This window comes from Mesoplodon mirus, assembly GCF_964341445.2.
Source record: "Mesoplodon mirus genome assembly, chromosome: 1".
In the NCBI taxonomy this organism is placed as follows: Eukaryota; Metazoa; Chordata; class Mammalia; order Artiodactyla; family Ziphiidae; genus Mesoplodon; species Mesoplodon mirus.
Window position 1 is genome coordinate 23,585,426 of NC_138976.1, and position 17,086 is coordinate 23,602,511.

General features: G+C 45.6%; 2 protein-coding genes and 1 long non-coding RNA gene across 4 annotated transcripts in view; 2 read left to right on the forward strand and 1 right to left on the reverse strand.

Moving 5' to 3' along the window:
- Positions 1–13: 13 nt before the first annotated feature.
- On the reverse strand, positions 14–5,338 carry EXOSC3 (exosome component 3). The gene is made up of 4 exons (XM_082644992.1): positions 5,002–5,338; positions 4,115–4,264; positions 1,441–1,592; positions 14–362 (listed from the first exon to the last, which is right to left on the reverse strand). The coding sequence occupies exons 1-4, from the start codon at positions 5,323–5,325 to the stop codon at positions 161–163; spliced, it is 828 nt and encodes a 275-aa protein (XP_082501118.1). The 5' UTR covers positions 5,326–5,338; the 3' UTR covers positions 14–160.
- A 68-nt stretch (positions 5,339–5,406) lies between these two features.
- On the forward strand, positions 5,407–11,802 carry LOC309817180. Its single transcript, XR_014296099.1, has 3 exons — positions 5,407–6,291; positions 6,440–6,552; positions 11,158–11,802. It is a non-coding gene; the product is annotated as an uncharacterized lncRNA (long non-coding RNA).
- A 2,092-nt stretch (positions 11,803–13,894) lies between these two features.
- The window catches only part of DCAF10 (DDB1 and CUL4 associated factor 10), a 58,753-nt gene continuing 55,561 nt past the window's right edge, over positions 13,895–17,086 (forward strand). For both annotated transcript variants that reach the window (XM_082643004.1, XM_082643005.1), the window contains exon 1: positions 13,895–14,503. In XM_082643004.1, the coding sequence (XP_082499130.1) occupies positions 13,953–14,503 (551 nt within the window). In that variant the 5' untranslated portion in view covers positions 13,895–13,952. The remainder of the gene's footprint in view (positions 14,504–17,086) is intronic.

A 17,086-nucleotide genomic window follows, 5' to 3' on the forward strand; every position in this document is an offset into this window, starting at 1 on the left:
GGCAGCCAGTAACTTTTTAATAAAAATATTTTATTTAGGACTCTAGTAAGACATCTTGTCTTCTGAAGATTTAATGGGGAGAGGTTCATCTGAGAAACATTCCCCCCAGGGAAACCCAGAGTCTCTTGGCTCAACTGACCCATAAAAAAGCCCACATAGATCAACTTTCTGCCAATCTGGAGAAGATCTGTTTTCTTTGATCTGCTGTCATGTGTTCACAAGCTTCTAAAATGTTTGCCAAAATCAAAGTCTGCTGAATGGTTTTTGCCTTAACCCATATTCTTCCATTCATTCCAAATACTATCTCCAGTGGGTAGAGTTTTCCCACTTCTTGTAGGATTTCACAGTCTGGAGCTAGCAGCCTGGTGAGGAAGAGAAAGAAAATGAAACAATAAAGTGGCAGGGTGTGACCTGATTTTCCTTTAGAAGTCTCCTTTTCTGAGCAGTTCTCCAGTCATTCAGAGCTTCACCAGCATCATCCCAAGAACAAGGCACATGACAACATCTGCTGCCCTCTTTCTTCCAAGAAGCTTACCACAGGTCACAACAGTGGACTATCCTCTCCAAAGAAATCAAACTCCCTATGTCACCAACTTTACAAAAAACGTATAAAGTTCTTCCTCCACATTGTCAGAGCACCTTAATTCTAGACTTTCAAACTGTAGCTTTTTTATTGTCTGTGGTGCTAAGAGAACACTTTAACCTTGTTTTCCTGACCATGTAAGTTATTCCTTGGTATTAAATTCAATACTTAAAGTGTTGACTCTTGCAAAACATAAAGGTGCTGCTTGGTTAATAACATACTTCTTTAATGTCTTGAACTAATTCTGCAGATCTGCAGAATAAGTAGCAAAGAGATATGCAAGATAGCTCTGAACCTCAGTGGCTCTAGGAGTAAAGCCCTTTAATAGGGCATAGCTTTGGGTAGGTAAAGGTCTAAACTTAACAAAGAGAGTCTGCTTCTGAGAACTATTAAATCTACCAGGACAGAAAAGAAGGAGCTTTCTGTGAATGTCTGTATAAGCTTGAGGATCATGTCAGCCTACCTTCATTTGGCTTCCATTATGAGAGAAATCTGATGATTTTGTACAATAGTAAATTGCACCTGTATACAAGTGACTAAGAAGTGGGGGAAGGCCAGTTTTCACATTTGGTCTCAGTATATCAGCTGTAAGGAACAACCAACCTTCCAGCAGAGAAATCCAGACTCCGTATCAACACAGAAACTATAACGCCAAATACATCGGAATTTGATGTATTCACATTGAGAGGATGGGACTAAATGCATAAGTTTACAACTGTGCTGAAATGGATACTGATTTTTAACTTTGAGGAGCTATAGCCATTGTTATGAAGAACCTAAATCCCACAGATAAGTCAGCTTTCTAAGAAGGTATAATATAAAAGACAACAGGCAAGCCAGAAGGCATCAGGACTTACCTTCTAATTAAGCCCAAAGTCACTTTAAAAAGCAGACCATCCTGTCCAATCACACCCATGCCATTGGCTCGTCCACAGCTGTCAATACAGACCATCTCTGGCTCCATGTCTTTATTAGCAACCACAAACTGGCCATAGATGAGATCTCCAACCTACAATGATAATTAAAAACCGGCTCATTTCCTCTCAGCAAACCATGCTGTAGGTGCCGCTGTTGGTTCTTTTCCATAGGCAGCAACGCCAGCCACCTGCAGTTCTGTGGCTAAATGACTGACTACGCTTCAGGATTCTCACAGTCACTCTGGAGTTGTGCCTTAAAAGAAGGCAAAATTAACGTATGTACCCCCACCCTTACCCCACCAAAAAAATCCCCAGACTGGGAGCCATCTCAAAGCCAGAGAATAGGACTTCCCTGGTGACACAGTGGTTAAGAATCCGCCTGCCAATGCAGGGGACATGGGTTTGAGCCCTGGGCCAGGAAGATCCTACATGCCGCGGAGCACCTAAGCCCATGTGCTACAACTACTGAGCCTGCGCTCTAGAACCCCTGTGCCATAACTATTGAAGCCCGCGAGCCTAGAGCCCGTGCTCCGCAACAAGAGAAGCAACCGCAATGAGAAGCCCACAAAGCGCAACGAAGCGTAGCCCCCGCTCGCTGCAACTAGAGAAAGCCGGCGCACAGCAACGAAGACCCAACGCAACCAAAAATAAATAAATAAATAATTGATTTAAAAACAAAAAAAAAGCCAGAGAATACCCTCTGGGGTTACACTGTAAAATATAGTAGCCACTACCCACATGTAGTTATGTAAACTTACATTTAAATTAATTAAAACTATATATTTAAAATTCACTTTCTCAGTTGCATTAGCCACATTTCAAATGCTCAGCAGCCATGTGTGGCTAATGGCTACCATAATAGTCAGTGCATATGTAAAACATTAGCAGCATCACAAAAAATTCTATTACACAGCACTGCTTTAAAGAATTACAGAAACCCCTGGCATGCAAATTATTCAAAGCAAAATGGAACATTGGTAATTCAGTGACATTTCTCCATGCAAGATTTACTTTAGGGGCTTCCCTGGTGGTGCAGTGGTTAAGAATCCACCTGCCAATGCAGGGGACATGCGTTCAAGCCCTGGTCTGGGAAGATCCCACATGCCACGGAGCAACTAAGCCCATGCACCACAACTACTGAGCCTGTGCTCTAGAGCCCGCGTGCCACAACTACTGAAGCCCGCGCGCCTAGAGCCCGTGCTCTGCAGCAAGAGAAGCCACCGCAATGAGAAGCCTGCACACCACAACGAAGAGTAGCCCCCACTCGCCATAACTAGAAAGCCTGCAAGCGTCAATGAAGACCCAACGTAGCCAAAAATAAATATAAATAAATAAATAAATAAAAAATTTTACTTTAAAAACCTCAAAGAGTTGAACTTCAAAATGACAAAACTAAGGAAATGGGAGAGTAAACTTGTTCTGTTAAGTACCTAGCATTGTTAGTCCCACAAAGAACTAGAGGAACAAAACATTCTCTGCCTTTAGAAGCATTTGGTTTTGGAGAGCAGTAGGGATGTACATATAAACAACAAACTTCATTCAAGGCTGAATCTAGTAAATAAGAAAAGTGACTGAAAATTAGTGATGTTTTTATGGAGGTGGTGGTGCTCAGCCTGGGTCTTGAAAGATAAGCATGTATTCCACAGGCTAAGAAGGGGAAAGAGTAATCCAAGCAGAAGAAACCGCATGAGCAAAGGTACAAGGGCAGGAAATTATGAATTCAGTAGTGCTCTTAAATAGTTTGGTGTGGTTCAGGCAGGGCCACATGGAGGATATAATTACAGATGAGGGAAGACCTCTGGAGCATAATGCCAAGGAAACATGTAGGCTTTGAAGAACTTTTTTTTTTTTTTTGAGAAAGGGTTGTGTGAGGCTGTCAGCTCTTAAAAGGTGGGGCAAAAGTGTACAGGCAGGCTTTACTAAGGAGGTCAGTGACTAAATCCAATCAAGGGATAGCTAAGGCCTGAACTTGCAAAGTGGAAATAAAGGGGTGGATGTGGAAGATCAGAGAAACTCAAAAAGGATCAGTAAGATAAAGCAACTAAAGACACAAGAGAGATGAGTGAGAAAGGGCAAAGAAACCACCAAATTTCTGGCTTGCTTGGATGGACAGGAAGAGTATGGCCATGCTACCTGAAAAGCCCAAATTGAAACTTGAGGTAACAAGACTGCTCCTCTGTCGGCTGCAAAAAGGGATTGTTGGCAAACAGTGATGTGACTGAAGCTGTGAAATGCCAGTCCTGGGACCCACATCCAAGATAGATGGATGGCTGATATGGCAATTTCCACCACTCTTCTCTCCCTCCTCTCTGAGCCTATGGCTTACTTCCTTGTCTGGTGTATATGGACATAACATAACAGAACACATATAACCTTCCAGCTCAGTAGAGATGAAAACATCCAACAACATAGCAAATGTAAAATAAGTATGTGGTTCTGGTCCCAGAGCTGGAGCATCTGAAGGAACTCTTGAAGCCTGAGGTGATTACACAGATCCTTCGAGATCATCCTATACAACTAGGGAAACAGGATCATTCCGGTAGCCTTCTGGATATTTGAGTGTTTAGGGAACGGATATTTCTCTTACTTTTGAAACCAAAGGTCCTGTCATTACCTGCACATTTGGTCTGTTTCTTTTAGTTGCACCTTCAAATGACAAGTAAGACAAAGAAGCTGGCTCACTCCCTCCAACATCCACTTTGAATATATCTCCAGACTTAGCTGTCACTATGCCAATCACATGGTCTCCTTTCACTGGGACATACTACAAAAGAAAACACAATGAGAGCACAACCACAAATGACAATCATTTTTAAGACATCTTCAGCAAGTCCTTAGTGGTTACTTTATGTTTGTCATTGTAAATATTTAGAAAATATTTTGAAATCCATGTTTATAAATCGATAAAAATCTTACAACAAACTTGATTATGTCACTTTCAGTAAAAGAAAAACAATCACATGATAAACTCTCGGAGTTCCAGCTTCTAACAGTCTGTTCATTTAAGTCACTATCACCTACCTCTTCTGTATTCTTATCAGAAACTCCCTAGCTTCTGTTTGCATATGAGTCCAGTGACACGGGGTCCTTCCAACCAAGGAAGGCCATTCCATTGTCAGACAATTTTTTCCTATGTGAGAGTTCTTATTTATTCTAAGAGAAATTGAGCTCTCTGTGACATCTATTAATTAAGCCTGGCTCTTTGGGACCCCGAAAGACAAGTCTTCTGCTCCCTGACCTATGGGGTTTTGAAGACAATAACCATGTCTCACAGCCCTTATCCCCAAGATTCCCAGACTCCTTTCTCTCCTGGTCGCCCGTCTCGGGCCACGTTCCAGTTGTTCACGGTACCTCTAAAGGAGGTGCAGAGGTAAGCACAGGACTACGGCGGCTCTTGGCTAGCCTTAACAGAGGAGGGCTCCAGGGCCCCTTCCGTGCTTCTTCCGAAGAGTATTCCCAGCCCTCTCCCGGCCGTACAACTCCTCTGGAGTCCCAGCTCACCCGCTTCTGCTGCGAGTCCACCCAGTAAATGCCACCGCCGTTGCCACTGCCGGGCTCCTTGTGACGGAGGCGGCCGCACTTGGTGACCAGCAGCCGGTCGCCGCAGCGCCGCAAGCCCGGGCCGCACACCACGCGCCCCCGGGAGCGCGCCCCGGCGTTCAGGCGCAGCGGTCGCTCCCCTGTACCTCCTGGGCCTTCTCCGTCCTCCTGTTCAGGCAGCAGCAGCTCCTCACCCGGGAGCACCACTTGCTCTAGCACCGCACGCGCCGCCCGAGCCCTGTAGCCCGCCAGGGATTCCTCAACGACAGCCGCCGCCTCAGCCATAGCGAGCGTCACCACACAGTTTCCGGTTTCTGGCTCCGCGTCCAATCGCCAGCCCGCCCCAGGCTGTCCGTTTCCGGCAGCACAGGCCTGTGGGACTTGAACCTGTTGTGAAGCTGGGTAGTTCTGGGCCGGCGGGTTCCTTCAAGGTGGCCGTGATTGTGTCTTTAGCCGGCCGCCTGTCCTGCAGTCTGTCTGCAGGTCCGCAGGAGAAACGCGCAGCTTGAGTCAGTCGCGGAGCCTCCACTTCCGGTGTCTCGGATCGCACAGTGGGATACAAGACGGCGCCACTTTTCTTTCCGTGGGAACCAAGTTAGCAGAGGGCCTTCAGGAGTTGGCTCTCTCTTCTGACTCCGGCCTCAGAAGGACTGCTGACCTTTTGCCAGGAAAAGTATTTTCTTTTTCAGTGGGAAACTTGTATCTTTTCACATTGTGGAAGACACAGGGAAGAATCAGAAGAAAATGAAACGTGTTAGTCTTGCCGCCCCGTTTGTCTCCCTTGCTAGGCTGTCAGCTAGTTCTAATTTTTGGTAGCGCAGGTTCTGGCACGAAATAGATAACACCTGGTGAATGAATGAATGTTAACATTTTGGTGTGCGTTTCTCCCTAGGCTTTTTTTTTTCTCCGCAAATATATACATATCACATGCATATTTCCACATAATTGAGCTACCCCTACATGGCCTGGGAAAATCAGTAACTGCAGTTAAATCCTTGCTGCTGCTGTCGCTGGAGCACGCTTTAGTTGCCTATGTGAGAAGCAGCTGAATTGCAAATCAATAGCACGTCAGGTCTGCCCTTCTGACTTTCAGGGCTCTCACTCGAAATCACAGTTTCATCTGTCAACTGGCACCTCCAATTAGCACTCGGTCAGATAATCCAGTAGGAGTCGGAGCTCCTGGGGACTGGAAGGGCTTGGCTCTGACTGATGGCTTTTAGCTGTCCTCCATTTCTTCTGCCCATCTCTGAGGTATCTGTTTCCAACCTTAATTTTTAGATTTTTAGGATGTTTAAGACAGATGATCTCTAACATACCCTCGAAATTCTGTAAGATGCTGCTGAGCCAACTGAATAAGATAATAGAGGCCAACTGAAGTGTAACTTTTGTTGTTTTGCAGTCAGATTATCGCAGGAGCTGTTCTTGGTCGGTTACCTTTGCAGAAGGGATGGCACAGATTCTTTTTCTCTCCTCCCCACTCCAACCCAGTTCGAGAGGGTCTGGATCCAGCAGGTATTCGGTGACCATGACTACCTTGATCGCGGCTGACCCAAGGCCATGCCTGTATGGTACTCAGTGACGTCGGGTCTGGGCCAGAGTGAGGGGTCAGGAAATGGTCCCTGGATTGTCCCTCAGGCACCCCCACGTCAATAGAGGAGTCTCTGTCAGAAACTCGGCCCAAACCTGGCTGAGGAGGCCTATCAAGGGCACTTCTGTGCGGGCAGCACGTGGGCATCCGTCTGGCTCATTCCCAAGTCCACAGATGATATCAGAGGCCTTGAGAAGAGTAGTCACCTGAGACCTGAAGCTCAGGCCTGGAGGGGTTGGGTTGAAAGCATCTCGCAGGCGGTGCCCTGCGCGTCGGGCCCAGAGGGCTGGGCACGTGGGAAGGCCACCTGGCCTTCACGCCGCGTGCCGCCGTGTCAGTGCTTTGCCGCCTTGGCGTCGTGCTGCCGATGGTGAGTGAGCGCGTATGGCCGAGGCCGGGGTGGCGGGCAGGCCCGGGGATGCAGAGGTCCGTCCACGTGCAAGTGGCTGGAAGCCAAGACCGCAAGCAAGTGTGCAGAGACCGTCTCCGAGCCGCGGACCCGGACTAAGGCAGCGCGCCGGTGCGGTGTTGGGGTCCGACTGGGCAGCGGTTGCGAAGTTCGCGTTTCGGAACGTCGTGTGCAGCCTTTTCTTGGTGTGAAAGTGGCCGCTGCGACTGGGGAATGCAGATAAGGCCCGGGCCAGTGCAGTCGGCGGTGCGCCTTCCAGCGTCGAGACCGCGCCTTCCTTTCGGCCAGAGCGTGGGGTCTTCCCAGGAGATCTGCCCGGGTGGATTAGGACCGCTTCTTGTTTGGGGGACTTGACGGCCTGGAGCCAGTGCAGCAGGGACGGTGCTGCCCTCGACTGCCTCTGGGATACACCTTACCATTTCTCAGTATTTCCCTCGGGGAAATGACCGAATTGCCCTTCGCAGAGGTTGGGCCGGACCACGGCCTTCTGGACTCTTTCCCAAAACTTCCTCTTTAGAAATCTATGCTACTTGAGAAGTTGGAAAAGTGGTATCTCTCGGTTCCTTTTCTTTGTTGACCGGTGAAGTCTGTAACTTTCTATCAACAAGACTAATTGAGCTTTTGCTCTGAGCCAGAAATTCAGCTGAATCACCGTCCATGCCCTGGGGGAGTTCACTGTCACCACGTGAAAATACCAAGTGTTACGGTGTCTGTAACAACCTGATTAGGGTGTCAGCCCTGAGAATACAAAGGATGAAATGATTGCCTCTGTGTGGGAGGAAGGTAGGAGTCAAGATAGGTGTCCTGAAGGAAGTAGTATTTGAATGAATCTTTAAATTTTTTTAGTTCATTGGATTCTAAAAATTACAAATGAACTGCATGCTGATTTTCTTTTTATAAATTTATTTATTTATCTATTTATTTTTGGCTGCGTTGGGTCTTCGTTGCTGCGCGCAGGCTTTCTCTAGTTGCGGTGAGTGAGGGTTACTCTTCGTTGTGGTGCGGCAGGCTTCTCATTGCGGTGGCTTCTTCTTTTTTTTTTAACATCTTTATTGGAGTATAATTGCTTTACAATGGTGTGTTAGTTTCTGCTTTATAACAAAGTGAATCAGTTATATATATATACATATGTTCCCATATCTCTTCCCTCTTTCATCTCCCTCCCTCCCACCCTCCCTATCCCACCCCCCTAGGTGGTCACAAAGCACCAAGCTGATCTCCCTGTGCTATGTGGCTGCTTCCCACTAGCTCTCTATTTTACATTTGGTAGTGTATATATGTCCATGCCACTCTCAAACTTTGTCACAGCTTACCCTTCCCCCTCCCCATATCCTCAAGTCCATTCTCTAGTAGGTCTGTGTCTTTATTCCCGTCTTGCCCCTAGGTTCTTCATGACCTTTTTTTTTTCTTAGATTCCATATATATGTGTTAGCATACGGTATTTGTTTTTCTCTTTCTGACTTACTCCACTCTGTATGACAGACTGTAGGTCCACCCACCTCACTACAAATAACTCAATTTCATTTCTTTTTATGGCTGAGTAATATTCCATTGTATATATGTGCCACATCTTCTTTATCCACTCATCTGTTGATGGATACTTAGGTTGCTTCCATGTCCTGGCTATTGTAAATAGAGCTGCAATGAACATTTTGGTACATGACTTTTTGAATTATGGTTTTCTCAGAGTATATGCCCAGTAGTGGGATTGCTGGGTCATATGGTAGTTCTATTTTTAGTTTTTTAAGGAAGCTGCATACTGTTTTCCATAGTGGCTGTATCAATTTACATTCCCACAAACAGTGCAAGAGGGTTCCCTTTTCTCCACACCCTCTCCAGCATTTATTGTTTTTAGATTTTTTGATGATGGCCATTCTGACCAGTGTGAGATGATATCTCATTGTAGTTTTGATTTGCATTTCTCTAATGATTAACGATGTTGAGCATTTTTTCATGTGTTTGTTGGCAATCTGTATATCTTCTTTGGAGCAATGTCTGTTTAGGTCTTCTGCCCATTTTTGGATTGGTTTGTTTGTTTTTTTGATATTGAGCTGCATGAGCTGCTTGTAAATTTTGGAGATTAATCCTTTGTCAGTTGCTTCATTTGCAAATATTTTCTCCCATTCTGAGGGTTGTCTTTTGGTCTTGTTTATGGTTTCCTTTGCTGTGCAAAAGCTTTGAAGTTTCATTAGGTCCCATTTGTTTATTTTTGTTTTTATTTCCATTTCTCTAGGAGGTGAGTCAAAAAGGATCTTGCTGTGATTTATGTCATAGAGTGTTCTGCCTATGTTCTCCTCTAAGAGTTTGATAGTGTCTGGCCTTACATTTAGGTCTTTAATCCATTTTGAGCTTATTTTTGTGTATGGTGTTAGGGAGTGTTCTAATTTCATACTTTTACATGTACCTGTCCAGTTTTCCCAGCACCACTTATTGAAGAGGCTGTCTTTTCTCCATTGTATATTCTTGCCTCCTTTATCAAAGATAAGGTGACCACATGTGCGTGGGTTTATCTCTGAGCTTTCTATCCTGTTCCATTGATCTATATTTCTGTTTTTGTGCCAGTACCATACTGTCTTGATTACTGTAGCTTTGTAGTATAGTCTGAAGTCAGGGAGCCTGATTCCTCCAGCTCCGTTTTTCATTTTCAAGATTGCTTTGGTTATTCGGGGTCTTTTGTGTTTCCATACAAATTGTGAAATGTTTTGTTCTAGTTCTGTGAAAAATGCCAGTGGTAATTTGATAGGGATTGCATTGAATCTGTAGATGGCTTTGGGTAGTAGAGTCATTTTCACAATGTTGATTCTTCCAATCCAAGAACATGGTGTATCTCTCCATCAATTTGTATCATTAATTTCTTTCATCAGCGTCTTATAATTTTCTGCATACAGGTCTTTTGTCTCCTTAGGTAGGTGTATTCCTAGTTTATTTTTTTTTTCGGTACGTGGGCCTCTCACTGTCGTGGCCTCTCCCGTTGCGGAGCACAGACTTAGCGGCCATGGCTCACGGGCCTAGCCGCTCCGCGGCATGTGGGATCTTCCCAGACCGGGGCACGAACCTGTGTCCCCTGCATTGGCAGGCGGACTCTCAACCACTGCGCCACCAGGGAAGCCCCTATTCCTAGATTTTTTATTCTTTTTGTTGCAATGGTAAATGGGAGCGTTTTCTTAATTTCACTTTCAGATTCAGTCTTCCTATCCCCCAGCCTTCCCTCCTGACGCCACCTGAGTGGAAACCTTGAAAATTGTTCCCTGAAGGCCTCTGTTGCCAGCCAGAAGCTAAATGAGATAGGTGCATCATCCCCTTTTCCCTGCAGAGATCCTCCTGCCTACTCGCCAGACCTTTGCTCATCCAGGATCAGTCTCTCAAGCATTGTCTCCCTAATGACCATAGGACATACTGTCACACCATGGTTTGCTGAACTATTCTTCCTATTTTTAAGTGGTTAATGGTTTCCAGTACTTTGCTTCAGCAAGGGTAATGATTATTAGTATAGTCATTGGGATCAGATACATTTGGATTCATATCCCAGCACTGTCACTCTCTAGCTGTGTGACCTTGGGGAAGTGTGTGACCTCTTTGAGCTTCAGTTTCTTTGACAATAAAATGGGGAGTGATAAAAAGCATTGCTTCCTAGGATTTTTATAAGAATTATATGAGATAGTGAATATGAAGCATTGAGTACATGCTTAACACATATTCATTGCTTAAGTATCAGCTATTAATTTTACAAATATTGTGTCATTTAGGATTAAGTGGGGACAAAGGGATAATTATCTAAGCTTCACTTTTTTCATACAAAAAGGTTGGTATTTGGGGGTCCTTATGTATGAAGAGTCTCTGTGTCTTGCTTCTGAGGTTTTTGATGCATGGGTGTTTAGAGGAGAAAGAAGTAGTTGGAGCGAGCAAAGAAGATTTCCCAGCAGAGCTAGAGTTCCAGGTTTGCATTATATTGAACTTGACCAAGATACTTACCTGTCTGGAAAGTTTATTTTGGCCTGACTTTGCCTCTTTACTCTAATCTTGGGTTTTTTCATTAACGCTTATTTTGTTAGGCCTTGTGTTTTATTAGCTGTATTGTGATGGACAGAGATTCTGCTTCTAACTGTGTGTTTTCTTGCAGGTCTGTGTGAACTGGAGAAAGTCTGACCTCCTTGCCCAGGAAAAGGCAATGCTGGAATTTGCACTTGCTATTTCCCGAGCTGATATCATAACAGATGACCATTTCAAAAAGCTCGAGGTGCATGGATTCAACCAAGAAGATACCTGGGATATACCTGCAATTTCATCTTTTTATGCCATGTCCAACTGCCTTGCTCATTTTGTCAATCTTGTTCCCAACAAAGAATTCTATTTGATGGGCAGAACCAATGATGTCAAAGACATCAGGAGTGAACCTGCTGCTCCCAAAGTATAAAAGCCTGAACAGAAAGGCCAGTGTTTACATTTCCAGCACATTGCATTATAAGACACCAGTTGGGAAGTAATTTTTTTAAGTGTTTAGTCAATGGATAGGGAAGAAAGTAAATAAATTTGTTCCCTGCCTGCTTGATGAGATAGATCCTAAGGGACATGTGATATCTGGGCCTCGGGGAAACCTTTTACTTTTTTACTTTTGTTGTGATCTGAAAGGAACATCAGGGACAAAGGAGTTCAGAGGATGCTTTAGGCATTTCTGATGAACTGATATCTGTGAATTTCAGGAATTGAAGTTGAACATATTTTAGCTTTTAAAAATAGTGTTACATAGAAATTGGTCTATATAGACTGTGGTGGGTTTTTTGGGGGGGGCGGTTCGCGGGCCTCTCACTGTTGTGGCCTCTCCCGTTGCGGAGCACAGGCTCTGGACTCTCAACCACTGCGCCACCAGGGAAGCCCTAGACTGTGGTTTGAAATCAGTTCTGTGTTAACATGGTGGTATATAAAGGCTCTGAAAGGCAGTGGGTAAATAGAAGCAGGCACCAAGTTGTTCTATCTTTAGTGCCTTCTCCATTAACCTCCGGTGGTCTTTGTTTAAATCATGGTCATCTCAATAGAATTTTAGTCCTTATGTAGTTTAGCCTTATTTTAGGTTTTAGTAAAAATTATTTGGAACAAGAGGGTGCTCATATCTTAAGCAGAAGTGTAAGAAAAAACCGACCCTGACATTACTAAGCGACTCGTTCTGCATGTTACAACCAACACTGCCTTAAGTGTGTGGCTGTCTTAACTTTTCAGGAGTCATTTTCATTATCTAACTGATAGAGGTACATGCAAACCTACAAAATGTCTTTGTTTCCATTTGACTTCTTTAGATTCTCTAAACTGCCAGGGAATAGTTCTTAATCAGTTTGAAGGCGATAGTGAGTTAATTTTGCCTGAACTGTGAAACCTCGTTATCTTGAGACAGCACAACTCTTGTTGCAGAGCTTGTGTTTTTCTGTTGGAACTATATCTTAAATACCTTGGAATATGTAACCTTTTAAAACTGACTTTTGAGGGGAGGAGGCAGGGGCATAAAAAAGAAAAAAAAAGGAAAAAAATTGAGTTTTATTTTACTTATTGAGAAAGTTAATAACATTGGTGAATATATCATGGTCAAGGTTTTATACACCAAAATAATTTTAGCCATTGGCCATAACTCGGGAATCAAGTAGAGGGCCTTTATTAAGTATTTGTTGCAGCCAGAAGTTGTAGGTCACTAAGGGACATTATTTGTTAATTATAAAACAGACCTCTACCCCTAACATGGGGAATATCTCCAGAGTAATGGCTGCCTGGATCTTCTCTGAACACTGGACACTTGCTTCTTGCCATTTTTCAGTCAGCTCATGGGCAGGAGAGTTGAATAACTACTAACTTTGCTGGTGGGAAGAACTGCTGAATGTTCAGCCCTCTCTGAATCTCATTCCTTTACTTCTGAGATCTTTCAGACTATGCTAAACAGTCACCAAATGGGAGCTTTCTATAACTCAGGTCTTGATCAAGGCCTAGAAGGGTTGTCAGTTCTTATACCTACCTCTTCTTATACCTCAGGCTTCCCTTCATTGAAGACTCTCCTTCCCTCCCCCAAGAAACACACCAGTTCGTTAATCTTTTTCTGCAAACAAGTCCTATGTATTTATCTTCAACAGCAGTGCTGAAGGGCCTTGCATCTGTTATGCCCTCCATACGCTGCTTGGCAGAGGTAAGCAGGACTGATGGTGGGCTCTATTGCTTGTAAGGCTGAATTAATTCAGGTCTTCAGCTCCCCTCAGTGACTCCTGACTGGATATATGTTCCTTCCTGCAGAGAGGAAGGCTTTGGCCTTGATAAAGTCTTGACCTCGTAGGTCAAGTAGCTGGGAGTTGGGCAGAGCTCCAGCGCACCAGTAAGCCCCATTTTCCAGGCACTGTACAAACCAGGGCTTTTTAGTGCAGAAGTTAACCCGAGTCCCTAGATTCCCAGGCTGTGTAGGCAGTACACCATGCTACTTACTATGCATGAGCAGCCCATAATATGGTCATTTCTTACCTTCGCTGGTCTCAGTGTAGAGATGATTATGTAAACAGTACATAATCATACCCAGCCTCTTGGACTGACTAGTCAGGCCCTGTCATCCCCAAGGACACAGTCTGGTCACTGACAACCACATACTGATAATGTCGCAAGCGGTGCCCAGATGCTAACGTTACTCCATGCAGCCCAGACCCTGGGCATCCTCAGTTGCGCGCCCACGCACCTAGTCGCTCCAGACCGCCAACCCTCCGGGACGCGGTACCCACAGTCGGGCGGTGTCCGCGCTTTCTTGGTCCCCAGCGGATGATGGCCGACAGGCGGTTTGGGTTTCCCAGCCGGTGGGGTGAGGCCGCCGCACGCCGGAAGTGGCGGTTGGGGCGGGAGTGCCGAGGTGTCGGCGGGCGGGGCAGCAGCCAGGAGCCGGGGGTCGGTGCGTTGGTCATGTTTCCCTTCGGGCCCGGTAGCCCCGGAGGGGACAGGGCGGCCGGAGCCGGGGCTGAGGAGCCGGCACCCGACGCGAGACAGGAGGCAGCTGCCGGGCCGCTCCCTTCTTCGCCCCCGTCGCTACAGCAGGGGGCTGACGCAGCCCCTCCCCCGTCGCCCTGCGGGAGCCCTCGCCGCCCCTGCGCCCCTTCGCAGCCCCAGGCTAGGCGCGCGGGGGAGCTCCGGCCGCCCGGAGCTCTAAAGTCCTCAACCGCTTCCGCCCAGGAAGAGCAGTCACCGCCCTCCCCACCGCGCCGGCAACCTGGGCCTGACTGCGGGGCCGGGAGCCGGGGCCGGCACTGCCTCAGCGCCCGCCTGGGCGGCCCTGGCGCCCGGCTGTTCGGGTGGCTGAGAGAGCGCAGCCTGGGCCGCGGGGTGTTCGTGGATCCGGCGCGAGACAATTTCCGTACCATGACTAACCTCTATGGTTCCATCCATCCCGCGGACTCGGTGTACCTCAGCACCCGCACCCATGGGGCCGTCTTCAACCTCGAGTACTCGCCCGACGGGTAAGTGCGGCCCCTCGGAAGGCGGGGACCCGTCTCCGCGTGGCGCGGCTGCCGGTGGGCGGCTGCCCGGGGCCCGCTCGCTCGGCCCGGACCGGGGTTTGCGAGTCCGTTTGGGGCGGCCGGCCTTCGTGCCCCTGGCTCTTTATGAAGCGCTCTGTCGCTATTGCAGGCTCCGTCCGGCCCTTGGAGGTAGGCGAGCCCGGGACTGGTTTGCTCCCCTTCAGGACCGGCGCTCTGTGAAGGAGAAGTGCCAGAAGCCCCCCGACAGGTCTGTCAGAGCCAGTCCAGAGCTAGGGTTTGCTGGCACACCGTAGATGCTCAATAAGTACACTTTGAATAAATGCCCGTTCTTTCCCTGTCACACTAGGCTTGTATTTTTCCCACCTAAGCTTGGTCAAGGGTACGGAGCCTGCAGACCCTGTTCCCTGTGCTGACTTGCCCTGAGGGGACAAGTGCGCGGTCCGTCGTTCCTTTGCTCCAGTAAGATAGTAAGACACTGCAGAGAGGTATGTTGTGATGTGGGACATCTGTGAAGTTCCAGGCTAGACTACATTCTTCTGTTAAGGGTATCCAGCCTTTCTCCTGGCTGACTAAAATTTCATGTTTGGCCTTGGTTTACTTTGGGCTATGGAGAAATTTCAAAGTGATATATGTATGTATATATATATATATATATATATATTTTACTGAACGAGGTTGTTTATTACTCAACGGGTGAGAATAATCAGGATATGACGTTAAAGTTATGAGCGCAGTCAAATTACAAATTAATTGTGTACATGTGCACATACATGAGCAAAAGAAGCTTTTTTCTCTCTGAGAAGGTGGGTAAAGCTAGATTGTGTTTTTCTCTTTGCAGTAACTGAGGAACAAGGGCAGAGCAGCGTAGTTGAGGTGACTCAAAAGAAAAGAGGGATACAATTCAACTAACAGATAGAGGATTAGTCTTCAAGGAAGACGTACAGGGTTCTCAGAAATTTGGCCAAGATTAAGTATAGAGTATTATTCTAATTAGAATAGAAATTTCAGGTAAGGAAAGGACGATTAACTAAATCTAAGTTGTAACTGTAAAGCTCACCAAGTTCACATGGTTAGCACATAGGAAAAAGAGGATTTGAACTCAGGCAGTCTAACTCCAGAGTTCTTAATCACTGTACTAATACCAAATTACGTGTATAATTACCTTAAGAATTAGCATTTTCCTACCTGAAGATTAATTTAAAATCTATTATAACAAATATATTCTAACATTAAATATGGCGTGTTCATCTATTTTGAATACTTGTACCGTTAATCTTAAAATACCACTTTTTCAATAGGGAGTTGCTTTCAATTTTCTGTAGCAATGAAAAACATTTTACAATTCTCATAAATATATAAATTGGCGCTTATTATTCTGGAGCACTGAGGGAAGAAAAAATCTGTTTCCCTCATTGGCTCAGAAGCAGCTACTAAAATAAAAAGCTATAACTTCCAAGATTATTCGCTTTCCTGCTGATATTAGTGAGGCTGGGGCACCAAGCATGAAGTACACCAGAGCCATTTCAGCTTCTGCTTTCAGGAGAACATAGAATGGTAAATAGAAAAGGACCATATCATTAGGGAAAACACTTTATTTCTAAGTTTCTAAAATAGTATTAAAACAATAAGGGAAAAATGCAAATTATATAAAGTAGTATGACGGCACATCAATCACAACTTCCTAACAAGCCCTTTTAACATTCAGTGCTAATTGCTGAAACACTGAAATAAAGTGATGTTTCAATTATTTGGTTTTAAACAATGACAGGTTTAAGATTCACTTGATTAAAAACCATCCACACCAATATAATAGCATATCATAAGATAATTGGCTAACACTTTTTGCAAATGGCAGTTGTTAACATATTTCTTCCACACATATAAATGTTGTGCTGAGGAGGGGAGTAAGATGTTGTTTTCTACCTTTCTTTTATGACGGGTTGTAGAAGCATCCATCTCTTCCTCTCCTATATTATCAATTTGTGAAGTTGTACTACAATTCACTCTCTCCTCTTCTTGCCTCTGGAGTCTGTCTGCTACAGCCTGGGTAGCTTCTGTCCATTCTTCCCTTTCCTCTGGAGTATCTACATGAAATGTTCTCTCTATTAACAGTGGTCCACTGGAGACATCTGATAATAAATGTGTTTGGCTTTGGTCGTTCTGTTTTCATTAACTGGCATTTTGCTACTGAAAAGTTGTTGAGGGGATAAGGTAAATCCACATCTTGGGGTTTCTCTTTATGTCCTATGAATGAGCCATCTGTCTTCAAAAGGAAATATCTTGGCCTCCAGTTTTTTATATATTCTCCCCTCTTCTGAACCCAACCTTCTTTCACAGTGGTAACATCGCTCATGATGGTGCCCCTCTGAGCCCCCAAATTGGAGAAAAGCTACTTTGTGATACCACCTTTGAGGTTTGGATTCTCTGCTGCTGCTGCCCTTCCCACTCTCTAGTGATGACTTAGCCTCCAAAGGCAGCGGATGCCTGCAGCTGCTCTGTGTGTGTGTGGGGGTGGGGTGCGGAGGGCTGCAGGGGAGGGCGGGAGGGAGCTGACCGGGCCAT

Coding starts and splice junctions, on each gene's coding strand:
- EXOSC3 (XM_082644992.1), bottom strand. CDS start 5,325: ATGGCTGAGGCGGCGGCTGTCGTTGAGGAATCCCTGGCGGGCTACAGG. Junction 1,593..4,114: donor GAAACAGACCAAATGTGCAG/GTAATGACAGGA, acceptor TTATCATTGTAG/GTTGGAGATCTCATCTATGG. Junction 363..1,440: donor ACTTTGGGCTTAATTAGAAG/GTAAGTCCTGAT, acceptor CTTCCTCACCAG/GCTGCTAGCTCCAGACTGTG.